The sequence below is a fragment of the Phyllostomus hastatus genome, unplaced genomic scaffold, assembly GCF_019186645.2.
Source record: "Phyllostomus hastatus isolate PE091 unplaced genomic scaffold, TTU_PhHast_1.1 phas_contig_159, whole genome shotgun sequence".
Taxonomy (NCBI): Eukaryota; Metazoa; Chordata; class Mammalia; order Chiroptera; family Phyllostomidae; genus Phyllostomus; species Phyllostomus hastatus.
In genome coordinates this window covers 40,102,223-40,124,981 of record NW_025333640.1, presented here as the reverse complement: position 1 = coordinate 40,124,981, position 22,759 = coordinate 40,102,223, and the positions used below count along the sequence as shown (strand labels likewise).

The window sequence follows — 22,759 nt, the reverse complement described above, 5'->3', positions numbered from 1 at the left end:
AGGGTGGGGAGACGCCCAGAGACGGGAGCATGCCGCGTCCCCGGAGCAGCGAGGAGACGGACGGCACGGCCGCCCTGCTCCTGGGCAGGGATCCCCGGCCACCCAGCCGGCGGAGACGGCCGCTGCGTGTGCCTGGCTCTCTGCGGGGCCTCTGCAAACAGCGTGGCCCCGGCTGGCGTCTGAGGTTTTACTCGACAGCCCCGTGGCTCAGCACCGAACGTCCACCTCGCAATGCTCCCCCCTTCGCCCAACAAACGTCACCCACTTTCTCAGCCCCGCCAAGGGGTAGCTGTGCCGGTCCCCCCCCTCCCCCTGCATCGCCCGCTTTCTTCCTGAAACCCCACAGATGCAATGGTGCACGGGGCCGTTTGCATTGTTAATCACCTGCCACGCCGTCTCAGTTAGGATCTAGCATCAGAGCTGCATCTTGAAAAGTTCTTCAAGTCCCTCTCGGCTACCATCCCTCCAAGCGGAGACAGTGCCCCGCAAGAGCCTGCTGCCGGGTGCCCCTGCGGCCACCTCGCCCAGCGGCAACACAATGGAGAGGACCTAATCTTCCTCTGCTCCTCTCTCCCGCCAGGAAGATATGAGTCGCTGGAGCATTCGGTGCTATATATAGCCGGCTGATGTCAGCCGGATGCCAGTCTCCCGGGAAAGGCGCAGTCCCCAGCTGGAGCAGAGCGAGGGACCATGCCGTCCGGGGCGCAGGGATAAAGCCCCTCGGCCCCAGCCACCGGTTGGTTCCCCGCGGCCGCCCGTCTCTCCTCCCCACGCCGGGGCTCGTCCTGCCGGGAAGCGCGGGCTCGGAGCAAGGTGGGTGTCCTGTCCCCTCAGATGTGTTACTGCTCAGTGGTCCACGGGCGTTCTGAGCCGTGACTCATAAACGGGCATTCTTTGCTTCAAAGGACAGCTGTTGAGGCCGATTTTAAAGTGTCCGCACCCAAGCGTTCTGGGGTGGTCTGGCGTCATCTCCCCATCCTCCCGGTTTGCTGGGGCTGGTGTGCTGATGTGCTGGGATGCTGGTGACCCTGGGGGCCGGTGGGGACTCAGCGGCAGGGGGGAATACGCGTGAGAAGAGGGTGGGGGTGGGGTGGCCAGCCCTTTGGGCCCGGTGGCCAGTCTGCTGGGACGCAGGCACGCCTGAGCCCTGGTCACGGGGACGCTGCCCGTCTGTGGGCCGCAGGCTCTGTCTCAGACCAGAGCACACTCAGAAGTCCTTCCGCGGAAAGCAATGACTGGTTCTCCGTAAAGAACAAAGATGCTCTCCTTCGGAGGCCGGCAGGGGTCCTCGCACTGCCTCACCCTGGTGTCCCTCCACAGGGGCTGAGCGCCATGCTGTCCCACAGCGCCATGGTGAAGCAGAGGAAGCAGCAGGCGTCCGCCATCGCGCGGGAGGCGCACGGACACGGTACCGGTAACACCCCGCGCGGCGCGAACGCCCTCACGCGCGCCCTCCCGGACGCCGGCCTGCACGGCTGACGTCCTCTGAACACTGGCCGGGTCTGCTGTCCCTGCGGCCCGAGCTCCGGGGGGTGGAGAGGCCGCGGCAGCTAATCCTTTTGTAGTCCGGCTCTCTCATCTGGAAGCTATTTTCAGAGGGACAACTGCCCTGCAGGGACGGAGCCGCCCGACAGCTGATGTGCGCCGGCCGGGCCGGCTGGCCCCCGCCCCCTGAGCGCGCGGCTCCCTCCTCCGCTCCGGGCGGACCCCACCCCTCTCCTCCGCGTCCACCCCACCCGCCAGTCTGGACCTGTGCCCCCGCCCAGCACCTACACCACTCAAAATAGGTTCCATCATCCCTTTTTGTTTGTTTGTTTTACAAAACACGTTAAGTTGGAATTCATATTCATTGCCAACGCCTTTCACCCTGAAACCAGGCATCGCATGTAGGGACTAATTGACCAGGGTATTTTGTGCAGGAATCTGCTTTTAGTTGTGACTCCTAGGACACTACGAAGGTCTTGTCGTCCCGAAGCCTATGATTCGAAAGATTCCCAGCATAAATCGGATGCAGAGGGGCAGTCCCCTCTCTCCTTTCCCTTCCAGTTCCGGCAAAAGCACTCAGAAAGCAATGCCCCAGATAGGTGCATTCTGACTGTTGTAAGGGAAACCCAGCTGTGGTCACGGGCCACGGGCGTCACCGCTGTTCCGTGAGGGTGAGTAGAATGTCCTTGCAAGGGCGGGTTTGGGCCATTCCGGAGATACCCGTGCAGCTCCTGCGGTGCCCGTCCCGCTCCGCGGACAAGGAAGGCAACCTTCCCCGCTCCCTGAGCGGTGCTGAGACCCAGAGGCGTGAGAGCAGCTGTGGGGACCAGGCGGCCGGCGCAGAGCCGCCAGCCCCGCCCCTAGAGGAGGAGGCGGAGCGGACGGTCCCAGGTGCGGGGTTACCAGTGCGGCCTGCAGCCACGGTTTCCCCCTTCTGGGAGACGGACTCCGCACTCCAGGCCCCACCCCGCTCCGCTCCCGTGTTTTACGGGCCATCTCGGCCCAGTGTGCGAATCGTTCCAACCCGGAGTTCAGAGCCGATTTCCCAGAATCCAGAGCCTCAGAACTCGCGCTTCTTTAAAATGGGCACATGTGTCTCCGTATCTGCCGCTCCGGGCAGTGTACTTGAGATTGTTTCTGCAATTTTCTCGGTCCACGTGGCAAAAATCAGGTGGTCGCTCGGGTTGGAGGCTGAACTATTTGCCTTCAAACCAGACCTGGGATCAGTTGTCATGTTCTCATGGCATCCAGATGATGAATCCGTTGACCCATCCAATGAATGCGCAGTTCAGATCCCGTGTTGGGACTTAGTCCAGACACGGAGCTGTAAGGGTGAGAATGCCTTTGCCTTTTTCCATACAGCATAGCTCTTGTATTTATGAAATAAAAACTACAATCTTATGTCCAGGGGGGAAAGCCCCTCAACCCTAGAGTCTCAGCCCCAGCAGGTCCCGCCTCTTGAAGTCCCCGGAATCCCCTGTCCACCCCCTCCACCGCCTTTCCGGGGAGAGGCCGGGCCTGCGAGTGGAGTCATGTGCCCTGCCTCTGTCTGCAGTGCGAGGGCCCAGATAACACGGGGTCATCGCAGACGCTGGCCAGCTCACCTCCCGTCACCTAGCTGCAGGGCGTCGTAGAGCGACGGGTAACTCAGTCCCTCTCCCACGCCCCCTGGCCCCTCCTGGGGCCTGCTCCGTCTGCTCCCGACCCAGCGTGTGGGGGCCTGGAGCTGGGGGCTGCACCGCGTTTCTAAGGACACGGAAACGAGACCCCAGGGGCAGAGACACCATCCTGGCACAGCCCTCCGGCCCCCCACGCACCCACTGGGTGGCCCCCCCAGGCCACTGCAGACAGGTGGGCGGTGTTCCAGCTCAGCCTGTCCTTCATGAAAATGAACAGAGAGGAATGTTTTCAAGGCCCTTCTTCCCTTGTGCATCAGGAATTTTTAAAATATATTTTATTGAGTATGCTATTACAGTTGTCCCATTTCCCCCTTTATTCCCCTCCACCCTGCACACCCCCTCCCACCCACATGTCCCCACCCCCTTCCCCCTGTTAGTTTATGCCCATGGGTCGTATATGTAAGTTCTTTGGCTTTCGCATTTCCTATACGATTCTGAACCTCCCCCTGTCTACTTTCTACCTACCATTCATGCTACTTATTCCCTGTACCTTTCCCCCCAGTCTACCCCCTCCCCCTCTCCACTGATCACCCTCCCTGTGATCTCCATTTCTCTGATTCTGTTCCTTTTCCAGTTGTCTGCTTAGTTTGTTTTTGTTTTTGTTATAGGTGTGGTTGTTAATTATTGTGAGTTTGCTGTCATTTTACTGTACATGTTTTTTATCTTCTTTTTCTTAAATAAGTCCCTTTAACATTTCATATAATAAATAAGGGCTTGGTGGTGATGAACTCCTTTAACTTGACCTTATCTGGGAAGCACTGTATCTGCCCTTCCATTCTGAATGGAAGCTTTGCCGGATACAGCAATCTTGGATGTAGGTCCTTGCCTTTCATGACTTGGAATACTTCTTTCCAGCCCCTTCTTGCCTGCAAGGTTTCTTTTGAGAAATCAGCTGATTGTTTTATGGGAACTCCTTTTTAGGTAACTGCCTCCTTATCTCTTGCTGCTTCTAGGATTCTCTCCTCTTTCATCCTGGGTAATGTAATTATGATGTGCCTTGGTGTGTTCCTCCTTGGGTCCAACTTCTTTGGGACTCTCTGAGCTTCCTGGACTTCCTGGAAGTCTATTTCCTTTGCCAGATTGGGGAAGTTCTCCTTCATTATTTGTTCAAACAAGTTTTCAGTTTCTTATTCTTCCTATTCTCCTTCTGGCACCCCTATGATTCGGATGTTGGAATGTTTAAAGATGTCCTGGAGGTTTCTAAGCCTCTCCTCATTTTTTGAATTCTTGTTTCTTCATTCTCTTCTGTTAACTGTTTATTTCTTCCTTCTGCTCCAAACCTTTAATTTGAGTCCCGGTTTCCTTCCTATCACTGTTGGTTCCCTGTAGATTTTCCTTTATTTCACTTTTCATAGCCTTCACTTTTTTCTCTATTTTGCAACCATAGTCCGCTATTTCTGTGAGCATCCTGATTACCAGTGTTTTAAACTGTGCATCTGATAGGTTGGCTATCTCTTCATCACTTAGTTGTGTTTTTTCTGGAGCTTTGGTCTGTTCTTTCATTTGGGCCATTTTTCTTGTTTCCTGGCGCACCTGTTACATATAAGGGCGGAGCCTTAGGTGCTCACCAGGGCGGGGCAACCCACTTGACTGTGTTGTGGTGCTGTGTGTGGGGGAGGGGCCCCAGAAGGAACACTGTTTCTTGCTTGGCTCTCTGCCAGCTTTCAGTCACTCCCCCCACTCCCCACAAGCAAATTGGGCCCTTCTGGTGCTGATTCCCGGGTGGGTGGGCTTGTGTACCTTCTAGGACCCCGTGGGTCTCTCCAACGAACTCTCCTGTGAGGCTGGGAGTTTCTCCCGCTGCCACAGCCCCCACAGGTGTTCTCACTCAGAGGCTTGAGGCTTCATTTCCCCGCACTGGAACTCTGGGTTGCGTGGTCTGTCTCGCTCCCCAGTTGTTCCTCCCGGTTTATCTGCACGTGAATGTGGGACCACCTGGTCCTCCAGCCGCTGCTTTGCCCTGAGTTCTCTCCACCCAGCTGCCCATCTCACCCCTCGTACTGGTCTGGGAGAATGTTCTTTAACTCCTCGGTTGCTGGACTTCCATACGGTTCAATTTTCTGGCAGTTCTGGTTGCTTTTTGTTTTTAAACTTGTTGTTGTCCTTCCTTTGGTTGTGCGAGGAGGCACAGTGTATCTGCCTATGCCTCCATCTTGGCGGGAAGTCTCTCCGTTTCAGGATTTTTTTTTGTAGTATTATAAGTAATTTATTGTTTATACCCAGTTTCAGGAGAAATAAACAAAACAAAACGTGTAGCCTGGAGGAGAATGGAATGTGACAGCGAGCCGGTCATCTGCTAAACACGAGGCGGAAGTTCAGTCCCGTCCTTGCCCAGGGTGGGTGGGTGGGAGGGGGAGACCGCAGCTGGTGAGCCTTTGGGATCAGTCAGCAGAAGAAGACAAAAATCAAAAGACAAGAGTTTTACATCGGAGCGCTCATCCCATCTGCAGGGGAAACAGCCTCAAGGAGTTACTGGAAGCCCTACCCGTGTAGACTAAAACACGTAAAACTAGATACAAGAAGTAAAAACGCAAACTCCCAGCCTCTACCTCCTACCCCCAAACTGTTACTCCTTCTGGACCCGTTATGTTCGAGTCACCTCGTGCCCCAGAAGCGCACACACCACACCCCCGGCCTGTAACCACTGAGAGGCCTCTGTGACCCTAGGGTCGCGCGCTTCGGCCGGGTCGCCCTCGTTACTAGGTTGTCAGTGTTAGGAGCAGCGGAGCCGATGGGGGTCACCGTCATTATGACGGTGGGGGGTATGGAGGATGGGGGTCACGTTTGATTATTAAATATAATAATTAGTAATGATCTGTATCAACTTTTTAATATAGAGGAAATCACTAATACACTTTCAATCCACTGCAGTCTTCTCAGACATTAGTCCCGATCACAGCCTGTACTATCGTCACTTACATTGTATTTTGCAACAACGCACGTTTCACGGGTTAGCATTCGGCCCCCAGGGGCCGACTGTCTGTGGGCGTCCTCCGTGGGCCCCGAGAAAACCCCAAGGCCTCAGGCAGGCTGCCGAGTGAGCCCACGGGGCCCCCGCAGCCAGTCCGTTTCAGGGGCTCCCCCCCAGGGGCCCCCCCAGGGGTCTGCCCGGTCCGCTGGAACTGCAGCTGCCGGGGCATCGTGGGAAACCGCTGTAAAAGCTGTCTCGCCTTCCCGCAGATATTTGCAAGTGGGTGTCTTCACAAAGTGTGAAGTGAATCCGCTGATCTGCCTAAACCTGTGCCTTTGGCAGGATCCGAACTTCCGATCGAAAATACGGAACTGCTCGGGCACACAGACATCTCTGCCGACTCAGTTTCAGACTGTCCGTCTCCAAAAGTAACCTGAAAACCCAGACAGTGTCCGTGGAGGGATTTACGCTGTGGGTGCTCCTAAGGAGACAGACTCACTGAAGCCAGGGCCGGAGAGGCAGCTGGCCCCGGTGTCTGCCAGTGGTGGCTGCCCTTCTCCCGGGAGAACAGACTCTTCCGATTGGCGTCCAGTCCTCACAGCAGCCTGGCTCCGCGGTGCGAAAAGTGGAAGGCACCTGTCCCCAAAGACCGAACTATGTGAGCTTTTTAGTGTGAGGTTTTAAATCTCAGTTCAACTACAAAAACAGTGTAAGGTTGTACTGTGCAGTACAGTGTATTGAGGAAGAATATTGGTAAGAACTATTCAATGTTTCTAGTAGATTAAAAGCTGTGTGTTTTTTTGGTGGAAATGAATTAATTTGATTATGGTTGAGACCCTCAAGTTTTCTGTTGCTATCCTTTGATAATTAAATGTTTACTCAAAGTTAATCACTGATTTCCTTGAACGAGTGGCAAAATACAACAGGCGAAGTTCTGTGAAATGACCCAAGAATCCACGGGAAGGTCTGGATCAGGACCCATGACCTCAGCAGGAAAGGACGCCCGGCCATATCATTTTCAATAGATGAGCTCATGCCACCGAGGCGGCCTTCGAGCGCGTGAGGTCACGGGCGCGTGTCCCGAGTGAGTTATATCATTTATCAGGCATCCCGCGCGGGCACGCGGCTAAAACCCTGCCCCGGGGCTGCCGGGAAGGGCCCAGAACAGCTGACCTTGGACTCCACGGGCCCAGCTGACAGCCTCCTTCACTCAGACAGTTTCAGGGACGAGGGTGCCCATCCGCTGGAGTCTTCCCTCGAGGGTGGCCTGACTCCCGCTCTGGCGACACCCGAGATTCAACCGTTGCAAGGGAGGGGGAGAGAACCTTGCAGAATGTACTTTATGTCTCTTGTGGTTTGTCTGTGCAGAATGTGTCGACTTAGCATGTGCCCGTGTCTAGCAGGACGCTAGTAAATCTTCAGCTACTGGCTCTTGGGGGTGTGGTGTGCCTCGGCTCCCCAGGTCTGCTTATTTCTGGGGTGCAGATTGCTCTCGCCAGGGCCAGGCTCCAGCTGCCGTGGAGGGGCCGCTGCGTGCGGACTCGGAAGACATGTGCCGCTTTAGGACCCTCCATAGTTCCCACCAAGCAGATACTTTTTTATTCTGCTTTTTACTGTTACTAAGGCTAAAGCTGCTGAGAACGTTCGTGGGCAGTTTTTGTGTGAACGCACGTTTCATTTCACTGGGACGGACGCCCCGTGACGCTGGTGGTGCCACGCCCAGCTTTGCACCCAGCCTCCTAAAGTCTTTTCCAGAGCGGCCGCCCCACTTTTCCGCTGCAGAGGCACCTCAGTGTGTCCGCACGCTCCCCGGGCGCGAGGCCCGCCGCCGCGTCTCCCCTGAGCCACCCTGCCACTCACGAGCGGGGTGGTGGCTCGCTGCCGTTTTATAATTCTGATTTGAATAATGGTCTCGACGGTCTCCTCATGCGCTTCCCGGTCCTCGCATGACTTTGCTGGTGGGAAGGCTCTTCCTGCCCCCCGTCCGCGCTCCATGGGACGGGCTGCTTCTCCCCCGGCGAGCCTGGGGCGTTCCTCGTGCGCTCCAGCCTCTTGTCCAGCGAGTGTGCTTTGTGAACGTTCTTTCCTGCTTCGTGGCTCATCTTTCATCCTCCGAGCAGAGCCTTTCTCAGAATACAAGCGGTTGATGCTGATAAAGTCCCACCTGTCCGTTTATTCTCCGGTGGGTGGCGCCCTTGGTGTGGCCTGGAACAAGGCCACGCCCAGCCCCAGAGCCTGAGGGCATGTGGCCTGTCTCCTTTAGCCCGGGAAATGGCTGGTGGGCTGTCCCGTTCGTTTCGTAAAGTCGCGCCAGCCTCCCGCCCCTGCGAGGGCCCCCTTGCTCCTGGTGCGGGATCACTTTTGACCTCTGTTTGCTGATACTCTGCTTCTCTAGGCCCGGGGGGCGTCCTTCGGTGGCTTTTCGTCCGAAAGTGTCCTTGTTTGGGTTCGGGGTCAGGGTTGCACTAGCTTCACGAGGGACCGGGACCTCTTCCCTCTTCTCCCGCCCTCCGGCAGAGACCCCGTAGCATGGGTGTGAGCTCTTCCTCAAGTGGCAGAGTTCTCCAGTGAACCCGTCTAGCTCTGAAGATTGCTTTGCTGAGACATTTTAAAGGTATAAACCCACTGGCCCCGTGGACACAGAAGTGATTGGATTAACTACTTCAGGTGGGGCGACGTGCGGTTCTCTGTGCTTTGCAAGGAATCGGTCAGTTTTTCCGCGTTTTCAAATTTACGTGGATTTACGTGTAGAGGGGTTCTCGGTGGGGTCTTATCACCCATTTGCTCTCCGCACCGCCTCTACTGATAGCTTGTTTTCTTCCGCATGTGGCTAATGTGTGTCTTCTATAGTTTTTCTCTGTTAGTGTAACTAGAAAACCATGCCTTTTATTGGTCTCTTCAAAAACCGGCTCCGCGTTTAACGGGTTTTCTCTATTGCTTTTCCGTTTTTCATTCCCGCTCCCAGCCCCACCATTCCTTACTGCCGCTCGCACGCTGGGTGGGTCTGCGCTTCCTTTTCCAGTTTTCAGGGAGGCCTCAGGTCACTGGCTAGAGACCCCTCCCCTTCTGTACTGTGTGCGTTCGGCGCCATAAATGCTCCTCCCACACTGGGGGAACAGTGTCCTGAGCATTTTGATGCACTCTCTTTTCCTTTTCACTCAGCTCTCGGAACTTTTTTGGTTCCCCGAGGGCTCCCTGGTCGACCCATTATTTAGCAGTGGTGTCGTTTAGGTTCAGAGGGTCTGGAGATGTCCCTGGTATCTTTCTGACTTCTTGAGTGATCCCGGTACACTTAATGCAGGGGAGACGCAGAGACGGAAACACAAAAAAGTTCAAACCGCAGGGTACGGGAGAGAAGTGAGCGCGGTTCTTCTGTGCTGCGGGGGCACAGCGGGGCGCAGCCGGGGAGCAGCTGTGAACAGAGGCTTGGGGGGGGGGAGCCCCAGAGGCGGCCCTCACTCGGGACTCAGCAGGATCTGTTTCTCCCACTCCCCTCACCCACCCCCGGCCAGCGGGGCTCCTGGGTGCCGCCTGCAGCATGCCTAGAGTTTGGGCGGAGGCAGGGAAAGGGGGTGGCGTGGGGGAAAGGGCGGGCCTCCCAGGAAGGAACAGCTCCGACTGACGCGTAAAAGTGTGGGGTGCCGCCCGAGCTCATTAAGAGAACTCTACGCAGGGCCGCCTGAAAGCTCACTGCGCATGGTAAGACTGAACTCTGCCTCTGGTGACGGCAGCTGACTGTCACTCACCGTGTGCGCGCGGTGCTGAGCGAAGTGCTTCGTATGCGGCATTGTGTCTAACCCTCACTTCATCCCTGCAGGGCGGGTCTGCCCCCTGGGAGCCCCATTTCACAGATGAGCACGCTGAGGTTTAGAGGAAGCAGGCAGGATGTCTAGGTCCCCGTGGTTGGGGCGCGGGGAGCCAGGATTCGGCCCAGGGCAGTCTGAGGGCGCAGCCCGCGTCTCAGGCCACACCCCGCGCAGAGCAGGCGGCGGCTGTGGGACGCGGGGAAGCGGCGGAAACGCTCTCTCGCGTTCTCATGCGCGTGCGTGTCGCTTTCCAGACGTGGACGGCATGGACCTGGGCAAGAAGGTCAGCGTCCCCAGGGACATCATGCTGGAGGAGCTGTCCCATCTCGGCAACCGCGGGGCCCGGCTGTTCAAGATGCGGCAGCGGCGCTCCGACAAGTACACGTTCGAGAACGTCCAGTACCAGTCGAAAGCGCAGATCGACGTAGGTACCCCCGGTCGCGCGGCGGCCCTTCCGAGCGCACACGCGCTGGCGGGGTCGCGAACGGGCGCTCTGCCTGCGTTCTTTCCGTGGGGCCTGTTGGAGGTTTTTTGGGGTGTGTGTGAGAGAGGGGGGGAGAGAGAGAGAGAGAGAGAGAGAGAGAGAGAGAGAGAGAGAGAGTGAGAGAGTGACTCATCTCGGGGGTAAACAGAAGAAATATTCTGCACGACTTGAGTCCCTTTTTAGTTCAATGGGGACACTCCGGCGGGCCCACTCGGCACTCCAAGTGCCCCCTCCGCTCTGCCAGGAGCAGGGGAGGGAGTGGGCGGCGGGGTCCCGCATGGGCTGCGGTCTTACCACCGCCGGTGGGACGTTTGGGATGGAAACCCCGCCCGAGCGCAGGGCGCTGGGCAGGCGCGCGGGAGCGCGCCACTGTCCGAGGACCCGGGCTCTGAAGGGGCCTGGGCACCGCGGCCCCCCTCGGCCTCCGGAGCTCCGATTCTGCGCTGCGGGGGGAGGTCTGCTGCCTGTCAATCACAGAACCGACCCGAGGACAGAACTCTTTGGGCAGAATGTCTCGTACCTGAAACGCTATTAACAAACAAACTCCCTTCCTGGTGACCCATGCCACTTGCTCAAACATTAAGTCTTTTTTTAAAAACAAACAAACAAAGGAACGAACAAACAAGTAGGTGCAGCTGTGGGCTGAGCCTGCTGCTCAGAAGCCGGCCACTTCCAGCCACGCGGGCCGTCTGGGACAGAAATAGTGGGAACAGGAAGCGAGCGTTCCCGAGGGGAGGCGAGGCCCCGGCCCGGGCTCGCCGCGCCGGCCGCCTTGACGCTCTGGCTCGGGAGTGAGCACGCTGCGCTGGGCTCGCGAAAAGGCAGAACAGGAGGCGGAGGCGGAATCTTCTACTTGGGGGGAAACAGAGCAGAAGAGGGGTTCAGAACAGGCAGGATTCCCTCGCACAAACCACGGCAGGAGGGTATTCAGTGAGACATCCCCATTGCACAGTGAGGATTACCTGTGTGTTTAGTAACGAGGGGCCTTCTGAAACCCCTGGAAATCCCACATAATCTTGGGAAAAGGGAACACGTACTATAAAAAGTCATTCTGAAATAAGACCAAACCAAATATACTGGGATTCTGAATGTGTGTTCAGCGTGTCCTAGGAATACCTTTTACTCTATGTTTGGCACAAATTACAGAACTCCTCAGGTGTGGCCCTGAATTTGTGGCCTTCAATTATGGCACATATTTGGGTTTTAGGACAAAAACAGCCTTTTATTCTTACATTTCTGTAAAGTTACATATTAAAATACAAAGCTGCACTTCACTGTATCCCCGTATAAATATAGAAATAAAAAGTGTTAAAATATTTTCTGCCTATCTCACAGAAAATTGTCAAAATTGGTCTGTATTTGCTATGCTCTTTAGTAAATTTAAAAACTAATTTGACTTTATATACTTTTTATATATTGTCGAAAGATTGGCTTTTTTTTTTTTAAAAAAAGGACATGTATTTCCTGTATAAAAATAAAACAATGCTTTAGTATAGTCATACTTGTGAGGGCATAGCCTATTACAATGCCTGTTTTCTCTGTTAAAATGCAAATGGGCTGTTTTTAAACTGCTTTATTATTGCCATAGAATAAATCCTAAGTTATAATAATAAACAAGTTCACCTAAAACTGAAAGACAAATAATCTTTCAAGCATTTTGTTTTCTTGAAATCCCAAATCCTTCCTTATAAGGAAGTTTGCATCGTTTAAAGTACCTTTTTTATTACACATGACTGATGTTCCATCAGATTAAATTCTGAAACAAGACTTATTAGGGAATCTAATGAAATCCCAACGGTAAATAAAATAGCAATGTGACCGTGGCTCAGCCGAAGCCCGCCCAGCGGGCCCTGTGTCAGACCAGTGAAGACCTCCAGACTGAACAGATGCACCTGGCAGGGACGTTGTGGACAGGAAATTAAACGGTCAGCACAGAGCCGGGACGCGGCGCCCGGCACACGGTCAGAGGGTTGTCCGCACAGATCGGGTCTTAGGTCGGTTTTCAGGGAGATGTCTCACTCAACAGCTCAGCCGACAGCCACGTAAATGGCCCAGGCCCCAGGACACGGGGTCGCGACCTCGTGCTCATTAAACCCTGCCTGTGGGGGTGGGGGCACGCGCATGTCCCCCGGTGGCATGGCCGACACCCCCGAGTTCTCAGCAGAGTCCCTTCTGACCCAACACAGTACAGCCTGGCCGTGCAGAACGGGAAGGTGGACGGCGGCCCCCTGGACGGCGGCCCACAGCCAGCGCCGTTCACGCCCCCCAACAGCCCAGACCCGAGGAGCCCCCCGAACCCAGAGAGCATCGCGCCAGGTAACGCATCACCGGACAAACAGAGCAGTACCGTCGTTTTTAGGTGTCGGACTCAAGCCACTGGGTCCTTCCGTCAGTGGCACCAAAGGGACACAGTTTGTCTCACTATGTCCAGGCGGGTGGGCAGGCAAGGGGAGGCTTATGCTGGTGAGCACACGAAAACAGGGTTTATTTCTGTATTATTCTTCACTAATGACTGCATTTTCCTTACGTGCAACCGCAGACCTATTTTTGCCCACCCCGTGTTTGTGGGTAAACACGAAGTCAATGTTAATGTTTAGACCGCAAGCCGCCACGCCAAACACACGCACAGCAGCCCTCTGTCCTTCCGGACGGCCCGTTGCGTTTGTGGGTGATCCCCCGTCACAGTGACAATGGGGTCACCACAGGTGCTGGAGTCCGAGGGCCTGGGGACCGGAATCGGAACCCGGAGCCACCGATGGGCCGGTCTTCATGGGAGTCTGGAGCATGGATGGAATTTTCTGGGCAGTCTGTGCAGTCTGACAAAGAGCTCTGAGTGACACCAGTGTCCGAGGGGCAGGCCTTGCACGGGGGACCGAGGTGCGCGCTGGCGGCTCTCGGGAGGAAGTGGAATCACCGCCACGAAGAGCTGCCCAGAGGGAGTTTCATGGGCAGAGGAGGGACCGGCGGGGGCGGGGGGACGGAAACTGTTTTCGAGCCGGGAGAGGGCCCCGGGGGACCAAGGGCAGGGTGTCCCAGCGGGGAGGTCCGGGTGCGGGGTGTGGCTCCGGGCGGAGAGACTCGGGAAGGACACCGCAGGCGGGGTGGCTGCAGGAGGGGGAGCCCAGGGCTGGGCCCGGGGGCTGGGCGCGTGCCCCTCGGTGCGCGTGAAGACGGTTCACAGCTTTGCCAGGAGTCTGGGCGATGTTCACACGGCACTGACAGAAAGTGCTAGCGCTTGTGCAGGAGGAGGGGGGGAGGCGAGACAGACGCAGAAGGGCCAGGAGAGAAGTCTCCGGAACTAAGTGAACAGGGGACGCAGCCATCGGGGGCTGAGAAGACCAGGGCCTGACCCAGGAAGTGGAAACACACACTTCGCCAGCTCCCGGACGCACCCGAATGTCACCGCTGGCAGTTCAGCTCCAAGACGAGGGAGACTTTGTCTCCATTGCTGTTCCCGAGAGCCCAGCCCACGGGAGACTCTCAGTATAGATGTTCAAGTTAATTCATTACTTGTGACATCTAAATGCTTGTGCCAATTAATGTAAGGGGCCCGACTATTTAAAATTAAATGAATAGTTACACTGAGCAAATTCATACTAAGTCAAGAGGTTTCTTCTGAAAATTCCCTTAAAGGGGCTTAAACATGTCTCATACTTTTTTGTGACTTCTCATTCCTGAGAAGTCACAAAAAGGATGTATTCTCTATAAATTTATTTTGCGTGAAAATTAAACATGGTGAAGTGCCAGGCGGAGGTCCGTGACTCTCGGTTGCTCTGTGTTTACTCATTCTTGCCGTGCTTTTCCGAAGGATATTCTGGGCCGCTGAAGGAAATTCCTCCGGAGAGATTCAACACCACGGCTGTCCCCAAGTACTACCAGTCGCCCTGGGAGCAGGCCATCGGCGGCGACCCGGAGCTGCTGGAGGCCTTGTACCCGAAACTGTTCAAGCCCGAGGGGAAGGCAGAGCTGCCCGATTACAGGAGCTTCAACAGGTAATTCGGGCATCCCGGCGGCAGGGCTGCCAGGTGCTGCCCCGGCTTTCGAATCACGGTGTACGGAGAGCTGAACCCCCCGACAGGAAACCCCAAAGCCGAGGGTGTGCTGGGAGGGGGGGTCCAATCAGCCCCAGCTGCTAGCTGGGGGGTCTACAGCTCTATCACGGGATTCAAGGCGAACAGGTGATAGGTCAGGGACCGTGAAAATGGATGCCTGTGCGGGTCAGCACAGCTGTAGGCCAGGCCCAGGCCCCTCCTTGAAGTCGCGCTGCTTGCTGTAATACCGAAGTAGACCCTCTCTGCCGGAGAGATTGCACGCTCAGAGACCGGAGCCATCGCGACCATGTTGATCGTTTATTTACAATTACCGGGCACACCAGGAGACAGAACCAAGCAACTAGAGATGAAGAGAACAGTAACAAGCAGAAGACATCAGCACGCAGGAGACCCAGCGACTGGGATAGGAGGCGTGGACTTTAAATCGATGGTGAGAAGGCTGTTCGAGAGGAGACAGGACAGGATAAAGAGCTCCAGCAGCCTGGGGGTGGGTTTCAGAAAGAGTCCAGTGGGAATTCTACACACATCGGAAACACAGCCGCTGAAACGAGGACGTCGAAGTGTGAAGTCCCTGGGTCCTGGTAACACTGACCGGAAACACAAGAACAGAGAAATGCTGAAATGCACCAGGGGAACGTAACCCACACCAGTCAGTCGTGGGGGCAACCCCAGGGCCCAGAGGTCTGCGTCTTCAGTGAGTCAAACATGAGGAAGGCACGAAGGGGTGAGAGATTGGAAAGATGTTGTCTTGAAAGATGGGCAAAACCGAACTGTTGTGTTTAGCGATGCACCCTTGTGTCGTTGACATAGGTAGAAGGCTTTAAAAAGTATTTTATAAGTGGATATCCTCATGAACCAACATGTGGACCACTGCCCTGGCGGGACCCGGTGGTGATGAGGCAGGGGGCCTCGGGGCGGCGGGGGTCGGGGGCCCAGCACATGGGTGGTGGTCGGACTGTTGGCTTCGGGATAAGCTATGACACATGGTCAGGAGGTTTTCTGTACTTGTGTTACAGTCCATAGTAGGGATGCTTTTGAAAACTAAGTAAGTGGATTTCATGGCAGGCGACACAGATGAAGAGCAGACACTGTTCCAACTGCCCCACGGAGGAATAAATGGTTCACGGGTGGGGGCAATGGAAGACACACTAGGGATAGCAATGACGGCGCCAGTGTGTGGGTGCGATTCGCGTCTCGGCAGGGCCTAAGCGAGAGTAAGGCAGGAGCAGTATCTCAGGAATGAAGGGCCAAGAACTTTTCAAAACTGACAAAAGACACCCACCTCGGATTCAAGGAGCGCCATGCGACTGGGTCGGCCACTCGAAGGCACAGGGTCTCTACCCGCTGAGCACCGACGCGAGTGGGGCAGCTCCGGAGTCTGGATGTGAATGACCGCCGGCCTGTGAGTCTCCGACCGGCGAAAACATTCCGTGCGGTGAAGGTGAAAGGAAAACACAGCCGCATGTTTCCAGACAAATAAGCTGTTTCATGAACACAGGTATGTGGGCAGAGAAGGAAAAACACCACCGCCCTTGCTCACCAACAACGCGACGTCCTCAACAAGTCCAGGGAGTGGCGGGTGCAGCGAGATCATCGAGTACGAGGTCAAAACGAAAATCAGTGGTGTGTTTCCAGACCAGCAACAAGTAATTAGAACATAAATAATGTTCATCAATGTTCACCTTATGATTCGTATACTTTTTAAAATGCATCTTAGACTTCAATAAACGTTTATTTTAAAAAATCACAAAGGAAACATAATTTCAGTGGTTATCGGGGTCTTTATAAATTAGATGTGATAAAAAGTCATTTTTTTGGATTAGTCCAGAACACATTCTAATAATTTAAAAAGTTTAAAATCATTCCTAGGGACAAAGTGGGTTAATATCTTTCTTGCTATAGGTTATTCAATAGGATTTTATTTTATCAAACTACTCAGGGTTATGAGAAAGTAATCTGAGCAGAAATTTAGTTCTTGACCCAACTATTATTCATTTTAAAAATAAAGTGTAATAAGGAGTACAATAATTCAACATCATTATATTAGGACTTTATCCTAATACATGTTTGTTTGGGTTTTTTTTTATTTTTGGAAAAACAAATGAAAGCAACAGAAAGAGAGAAATAAATAGTTTCCAAATATTCCCAAAGTCCTTTGCAAAGAGTAAAATATTACTATTGGTGGCTATACATCACTATACATGGTTATCAGATACTGTCGGTGGGGCCTGCGAGGTGAGGGGCGGCCCGCTAGCCCTCAGCAGGGATGATGGGCAGAGGAGAAATGACTCCCAAGTCTAATCATGCTTTTAAAATAGCCCGGAGTTGATACAACTATGCAGTCTGGTGCCCATCTGGAACGCCCTGTGCAGACATCATACTATATTTAAACAATAGCGCATGAAGCCCAGGTAACGTGGGAGCAACCGTGAACTGGGGCCCGGTTTCCGGTTTCAAAACGCTGCGTGACGCTGCCGCTTAACCCTCCTGGTGTCGATTTCCTCATCGGCCAAGTGCATTCTATGGTTTTGTGACTGAGCACCTGTACACTTATACATACCTTAGGTATTTAGTTGAATACCTTATTTTAATTTCTACGATCATTTACAACAAACATCCCGTGCCTTACAGAATACTCAGTAACTATTGGGGGGGTATCATAAGTCCGGCAGCATTAACTAGTAGTACAGAGGCAACCCCATTTCTGATCAATCTACATAAACAAAAGAAGCATCTGTTAATGGTGAACCTCAGTGAAACAGGTTTCTAGCCCACTCCGCAGACGACCGAGTGTGAAATCACGTTCAGTCCGATCTGTCTGAAGAATTTCTGTGGGAGTTACAAGGACTGTTCTAAGTCTTTCTGTGGAAGTTTTTGCTTCGGTATCTTTGAACAAAACTTGACCCTGTTTTCAGAGCTCGTCAATACCCTACAAGCAGGCTCACTCTGAATGTTTAATAACATCTCTGGTAACGGACTTTCTTCGCTCTGTGTGCCGAGAGCAATAAAAATCCAAACAAACAGGATACAGCGCCCGCGGTGCCAAAGAAAAGAACACTGGCCTTTCTGAGAGCGAGCTCTCACCGGGTCGGAGGGGGCGGCGGGTGGGAGGCTGCGGACGGGCCGGAAGGGAATGTTTTCATTTGCAGAGAAGAAAACGACCCACCAACGGGGAGGGGAAGCGACACAGAACTGGACAGAAAGGGAAAAAGCCCTACCCTTACTCCCAAACCCAAACACTGGACTTTGGTGGCTAAGGAACATTTCTTCTTTGATTCAGGGCAGGAAAAAAAAAGACACGGATTGCTAAAATTCATTTCTGGAACTCGTAGACATGAAATGAATTGACCAGAGTCAGCCCACACCTAGAGAGTTAGTCCGGGGTTCTACTTGTCTGTGGAATCGGGTTTAAGCCGTAAAGACTCTTAAATTCGTTACATCACAGGAGCAGGAGTCGGGCATGGAACCAGGCAGTGGCTTCAGGAACGTGACAGCAACGTGGGGTGACGTCATTCAGACTGGGCCCGGGGGGGCTGACGGTCCTAAGCACGCTGCATTACGAAGTGCCCTCAGAGGCCCACCGCTCGTGGGGAAGGGTGTCCCGAGGCTGTGGCACAGGCGTCCCGGGACAGTAGGCCTGCAGGGCGTTTGCGGGCCTGGGTTCGAGTCCTGGCTCTACAGCTGAGTGGGTGGGTGGGTGATTTCGAGCAAGACGTTTAACTGCTCGGTGCCTCAGTTTCATCTGTCACATAGGGGTGTTAGAGGAACCAACTCAGGAGGTTGTGAGGATTTAGGGAGACGCCCCTGTGAGGCCTTGGGACTCAACCTGCGGGCCCCACAGACCAGCTCGGGCATCTCGCGGGAACGGGTCAGGGATGCAGACTCTCCGGACACGCCCTGGGCTCCGCCAGCCTCTGCACGATCACCCGGGCCCAGGGCGCCTCCTGTCCTGGTACCGTTTGGTGCCCGGCGCCCAGTCCCTGGCTGGCTGTCCACTCTCCTCGCTCCCTTCGCCCGCTGAAGCCCAACGATCTCGGAGCACCAGAGTGATAACCCAGTGCGCGGTTAGCTGCTCAGACGAATGATGGTCTAAGCCCCCCTCTGAGTCTCGAGGGAGGCAGGGGACAGTGGTGCTGCTGCAGGAATCTGGCGCAGGGAGGGGTGGGGGCTGGGAGAGGGGCAGGAGGCAGGAACCTAGGGGCTGCAGGCGGAGGGCGGGCAGGGAAAGGACAGCTTCCCCGAGCAAAGCCCCAAAGCCAGGGCATGTTCGAGATGGTCTCCAGGGGACAGGGAACAGACTAGTTTCGTCCCGAACCAAGAGTGCACCCAAAGGGACTTGACACCAGTTAGTTGCCAGTGTCTGTCGTGAAGCCTCGGTCCTCGAATGGAGGAGAGGCTTGTCTCGGGGTCAAGAGCGGAGGGTCACACGGGGCATACAGCCTAAGTGCCCACCAAGCGAGGATGCGTTAGGCCGTTTTCTGTTTCCCAGTGAACAAACCTGAAAATCAACGTATTCTTCTTCTTTCCACTCCCCACAGAGTTGCCACCCCCTTTGGAGGTTTTGAGAAAGCATCCAAAATGGTTAAATTCAAGGTTCCAGATTTCGAGCTGCTACTTCTAACAGATTCCAGGTTCATGGCCTTTGAAAACCCTCTTTTGGGCAGACGGTCCTTCAACAGGGCTCCTAAGGGGTGGGCATCAGAGAACATCCCCATAGTGATCACCACCCAGCCTGCGGAGGACGCCACCGCCGCGGTGCCAGAATCGGACGACCTGTAAGCAGGGGGACGTCCCTTGCGCCCCCGGCGTGCCGACCGTGCCCTTTCCTTGTTCCGCTTCCCACACTCTTCATCAGTAGCGATAATGTGATAGAAATGTAGCCGTTTTCCTTTGGCAGCATTTTGTTTCCACTGCAGATCGAATACTAATAAACAGCCCGTAACTCTGTTGTGCGAGCATTGATCTCCCTCGTCTCGGGGGCTCCTTTGGCCGTCACCGGGCCTGGCGCCGCGGCCTTCTCACCTGGGATACACCCAGGAGAGCGGGTGACAGAGGGTTCCGGCCCCTCCCCTTGCACCCACCCAGTCCCAGATAAGCTTCTCAAAGGGAGTCTGGGGTCAAAACACAGCCGAGAGACGTAGACACACCCCACGTTTTACTTGAGGAATGAAAGTTACGGGCGATGACGCACGGCCACTGTCGGTGGAGAAGGGTTGGTAGGGCCGGGCCCTTCCTGGCGGCCGGGACACAGCCGCACGTCCGGGTGAAGAATTCTCACCAGGCCTCCTTACAGACTCCTCCAGAGGGCTCTGCCCTCCTCCACGCGCTGTGAGTCACGGGGCAGTCATCCCAGATGCTCGCTCTCCAGGGCTCGGCTGCGTGCCTCTCCTCACTCAGCGTTCGGTCAGGGAGGCTGAGACCGTGACTCAACGGGCGTCCCGCCTCCTCCTTGTAAAGGCCAAGGTCCCGGAGGTTCAAGTTCCTCACGCCCCAGCGCCGTGTGCTGTTGAGGGTCGACTCTCTGCATACACTTCTAGAAGAGTAAAGACAAACAAAATGCACACGAATGCACATATACACACACATGCGTATATGAGAGAGGGGGAGGGAATCGTGAACTGGCAGCCGTCTTTGCTGGGTCGTTAAGGTCTGCTCAAACCCTGAAGGGCCAGGGAGCCCGTGCTGCCACACGAACGGAGCCACGGAGGGACGGCGTCTGAGAGTGACGTTTCACACACCTCCTGTGACACGTGTCCGTGTACTGGTGGGAAAGACAAAGGTGACTGAGGAAGTATGTGACACGGAACGGGTCACGCAATAATATGTGTCAGGTCTCCCCATCTGACTTCGGGGTTCTGGGACAGATGTTTCAGCAGAGAAGGAGTGTCCCATCCGCAGAAAGACCGGCGTTCAGGGGGTGGGGCTGAGCGTGGACGGTGGAGGCAGGAGGTGCCGCGCGGCGGTGCTGCCGGTTCTCGGGAATCTGCCCACGGGGTTGGAGTCCGTGGTCGGTTTAACCATCCTGGACTTGCAGGTAGAGAAACTAAGCCACTTTTTTCTTGTGAAAAATGCAATCCCCCTGGCTGGCACAGCTCAGTGGATTGAGCACGGGCTGCGAACCAAAGTGTCACAGGTTCGATTCCCAGTCAGGGCACATGCCTGGGTTGCAGGCCATGACCCCCAGCAACCGCACATTGATGTTTCTCTCTCTCTCTCCCTCTCTTCCCTCTCTAAAAATAAATAAATAAAACCTTTTAAAAAATGTAATCCCTAGAAGTAATCACATGGATGTCTTGTATCTATACATATCATCACAAGATAATTGGCATAACTTAAAATAGACCTTTACGCTATCTTGCTTTACTTACATTATGGTATTTACCCACTTTACAATGATCACGTTGGCACCTTTGATAAACCCTAGATATGAGACCCCCATCATGCCATGGTTTGTTCATTTTCATCTTATAAAAATAAAAATTACTCATATTCCGTTGTACCTATTCTGATTTACTTAAATGGCTTAGTTTTCACTGGAAGTTTGAAACGAGTTACTTTTTTCTTTGACTTGGCATTTTATTTCATGGTTTTACCTGCCTCCAAAGGGGCCGCCGTTCAGCCAGCCCCCCAACAGGGCAGCAGGTGGACGAGTCGGCTGTGGAGCAGAGCACCCGTCAGCCCCAGAGAGTGGGATTTCAACAGGCAGAAGCTAAGTGTTTTTTTTTTTTTTTTTAGGATTGGGTAGAAAATGATGGCATAACCCTCTATTGTATTTCTTCCTGTCCTGGAACTGTCTAGTAATTCCAGCTCAGCTGTCTGGCACCTTTAGAAGTGCCAACATTTCACACTCCAGTTGCCATGCAATTAAGAATTCAAAACGGATTTTACTGGGTTTTCCACCGACCTGAAAAGCAGCCCCGTCTTCCAGAGTCTGCAGAAATAGGATCGTCTGTGTAGGGCAGCAGGAAGGTTGGCATTTTCCCCGCTCCCCACCATTTGACATGTGTTTTAACATTATTTTATTTTGACAATTGTTCTGCGAGGGAGGTATTACAAACAGCCTCCAGTTTATAAGGAAACCGAGCCTCAGACAACTAAGGAGACTTGCCTGGCTCTGGCTCAAAAGGGGAAGAGCGTGGCGAGTCGGACTCTCACATCTGTGAGCACTCACGCTCCTGACTCCCCTTTCAGAGCAGCATTCAGCCTTGAACTGTTGTATTACATCTAGACACACAAACAGGCAAGCAAGCAAACCCCTCCATTACCTGCACTGGGCCAATCCAGCCGCGAGCGGAGGTATTTCAGACTCACCCTCCCAGGCGGCGCAGGCGCTCCCGCTCACCGAGCGCTGAGCGCTCAGGCTGCGTCCAGAGCGCCCCAGGCCGAGCCAGCCACAGCCACGCGCACGTTTCCTTACGGAGTCCCGGGGGCGCGGCGGCGCGCTCTGGGGGTGCGCTCTGGGGGCAGCCCTCTGGCCTCTGCGCAGAGATCGCGGGGGCGGGGGGGCCCCGGGCCCTCGCCGCGGGACAGCACGCCGAGGACACGTCCCCTAGATGCAAGTCCGGCCTGCTCCCTAGCTCCAGAGGGGCCCCTCCCGAGTCCGTCAGATCGTCCGACAGACGTCTGGGGCGCGAAACAAATGTCCTGGTTTACTGAGCCCGTTTCTTGATGACCAGCTGGCGGGTTGTCCCCTCCACAACTAGAGCTCCTCGGGGAACCGGAACGAGGGTTACCGACAGACCCCTGGTGCCTTGCCCGCGGCCTTCAATGCCCTCACTCTCCATTCCCGAATATCTATCTGCAAGGACTTGGTAATGAAAAACAACTAGTTACCGGTTATCACAAAGTTAAGTGCAAATACGGGTGACAATTTTTAGTCGAGATGACCAGCTATTGTGTCCCTTGAGAGTTCCACGTTCTCCAAATGGACGCATTTATAAGCGTTTTAGCAGCCCGGACGGGGAGGGAGCCAAGTACCGCCCCAAAGGCGCCCGCGGAGCAGAACGTCCGGGGGCGGGTGTGAAGGGGACGGGGTGAACTCGCCGCTCCGGCGCGGCTGTGCGCGTGGGCTGATGAATTCCGGCATTTCCCCGCCGCCGCTGACGCCAGATCCACCTTCCGTGACGTGGGCGCCGTCCCCGCCGCAGCCGCGCCCTGCCAAGCTGGGGGAACTCGGGCCGTGAACACTCCCGTATGGAAAATGCTCGCAGCCCCCACGCGCTCCGTGCTGCAGAAGGACGGCCGCCCACTTCCTGTGGAAGGTGGCCGCGGCCAGGCTCTGGCCAGAAGAGCAAAGGGGGATCCGTTCCAGACGAACTGGTGCCAGCGCTTGGCAGACGCGT

General features: G+C 54.9%; 1 protein-coding gene and 1 long non-coding RNA gene across 2 annotated transcripts; one reads left to right on the top strand and one right to left on the bottom strand.

Moving 5' to 3' along the window:
• Positions 1 to 636: 636 nt before the first annotated feature.
• MYOZ2 (myozenin 2) lies at positions 637 to 19,365 on the top strand. The gene is made up of 6 exons (XM_045831862.1): positions 637 to 813; positions 1,321 to 1,408; positions 10,136 to 10,305; positions 12,552 to 12,681; positions 14,174 to 14,357; positions 18,956 to 19,365. Exons 2-6 carry the CDS (start codon positions 1,333 to 1,335, stop codon positions 19,194 to 19,196), a joined length of 801 nt encoding a protein of 266 aa, XP_045687818.1. The 5' UTR covers positions 637 to 813; positions 1,321 to 1,332; the 3' UTR covers positions 19,197 to 19,365.
• Positions 14,693 to 18,947, bottom strand: LOC123814199. The gene is made up of 2 exons (XR_006784844.1): positions 15,700 to 18,947; positions 14,693 to 15,004 (listed from the first exon to the last, which is right to left on the bottom strand). It is a non-coding gene; the product is annotated as an uncharacterized LOC123814199 (long non-coding RNA).
• Positions 19,366 to 22,759: the final 3,394 nt, after the last annotated feature.

Coding starts and splice junctions, on each gene's coding strand:
- MYOZ2 (XM_045831862.1), top strand. CDS start 1,333: ATGCTGTCCCACAGCGCCATGGTGAAGCAGAGGAAGCAGCAGGCGTCC. Junction 1,409..10,135: donor GCGGGAGGCGCACGGACACG/GTACCGGTAACA, acceptor GTCGCTTTCCAG/ACGTGGACGGCATGGACCTG. Junction 10,306..12,551: donor AGTCGAAAGCGCAGATCGAC/GTAGGTACCCCC, acceptor GACCCAACACAG/TACAGCCTGGCCGTGCAGAA.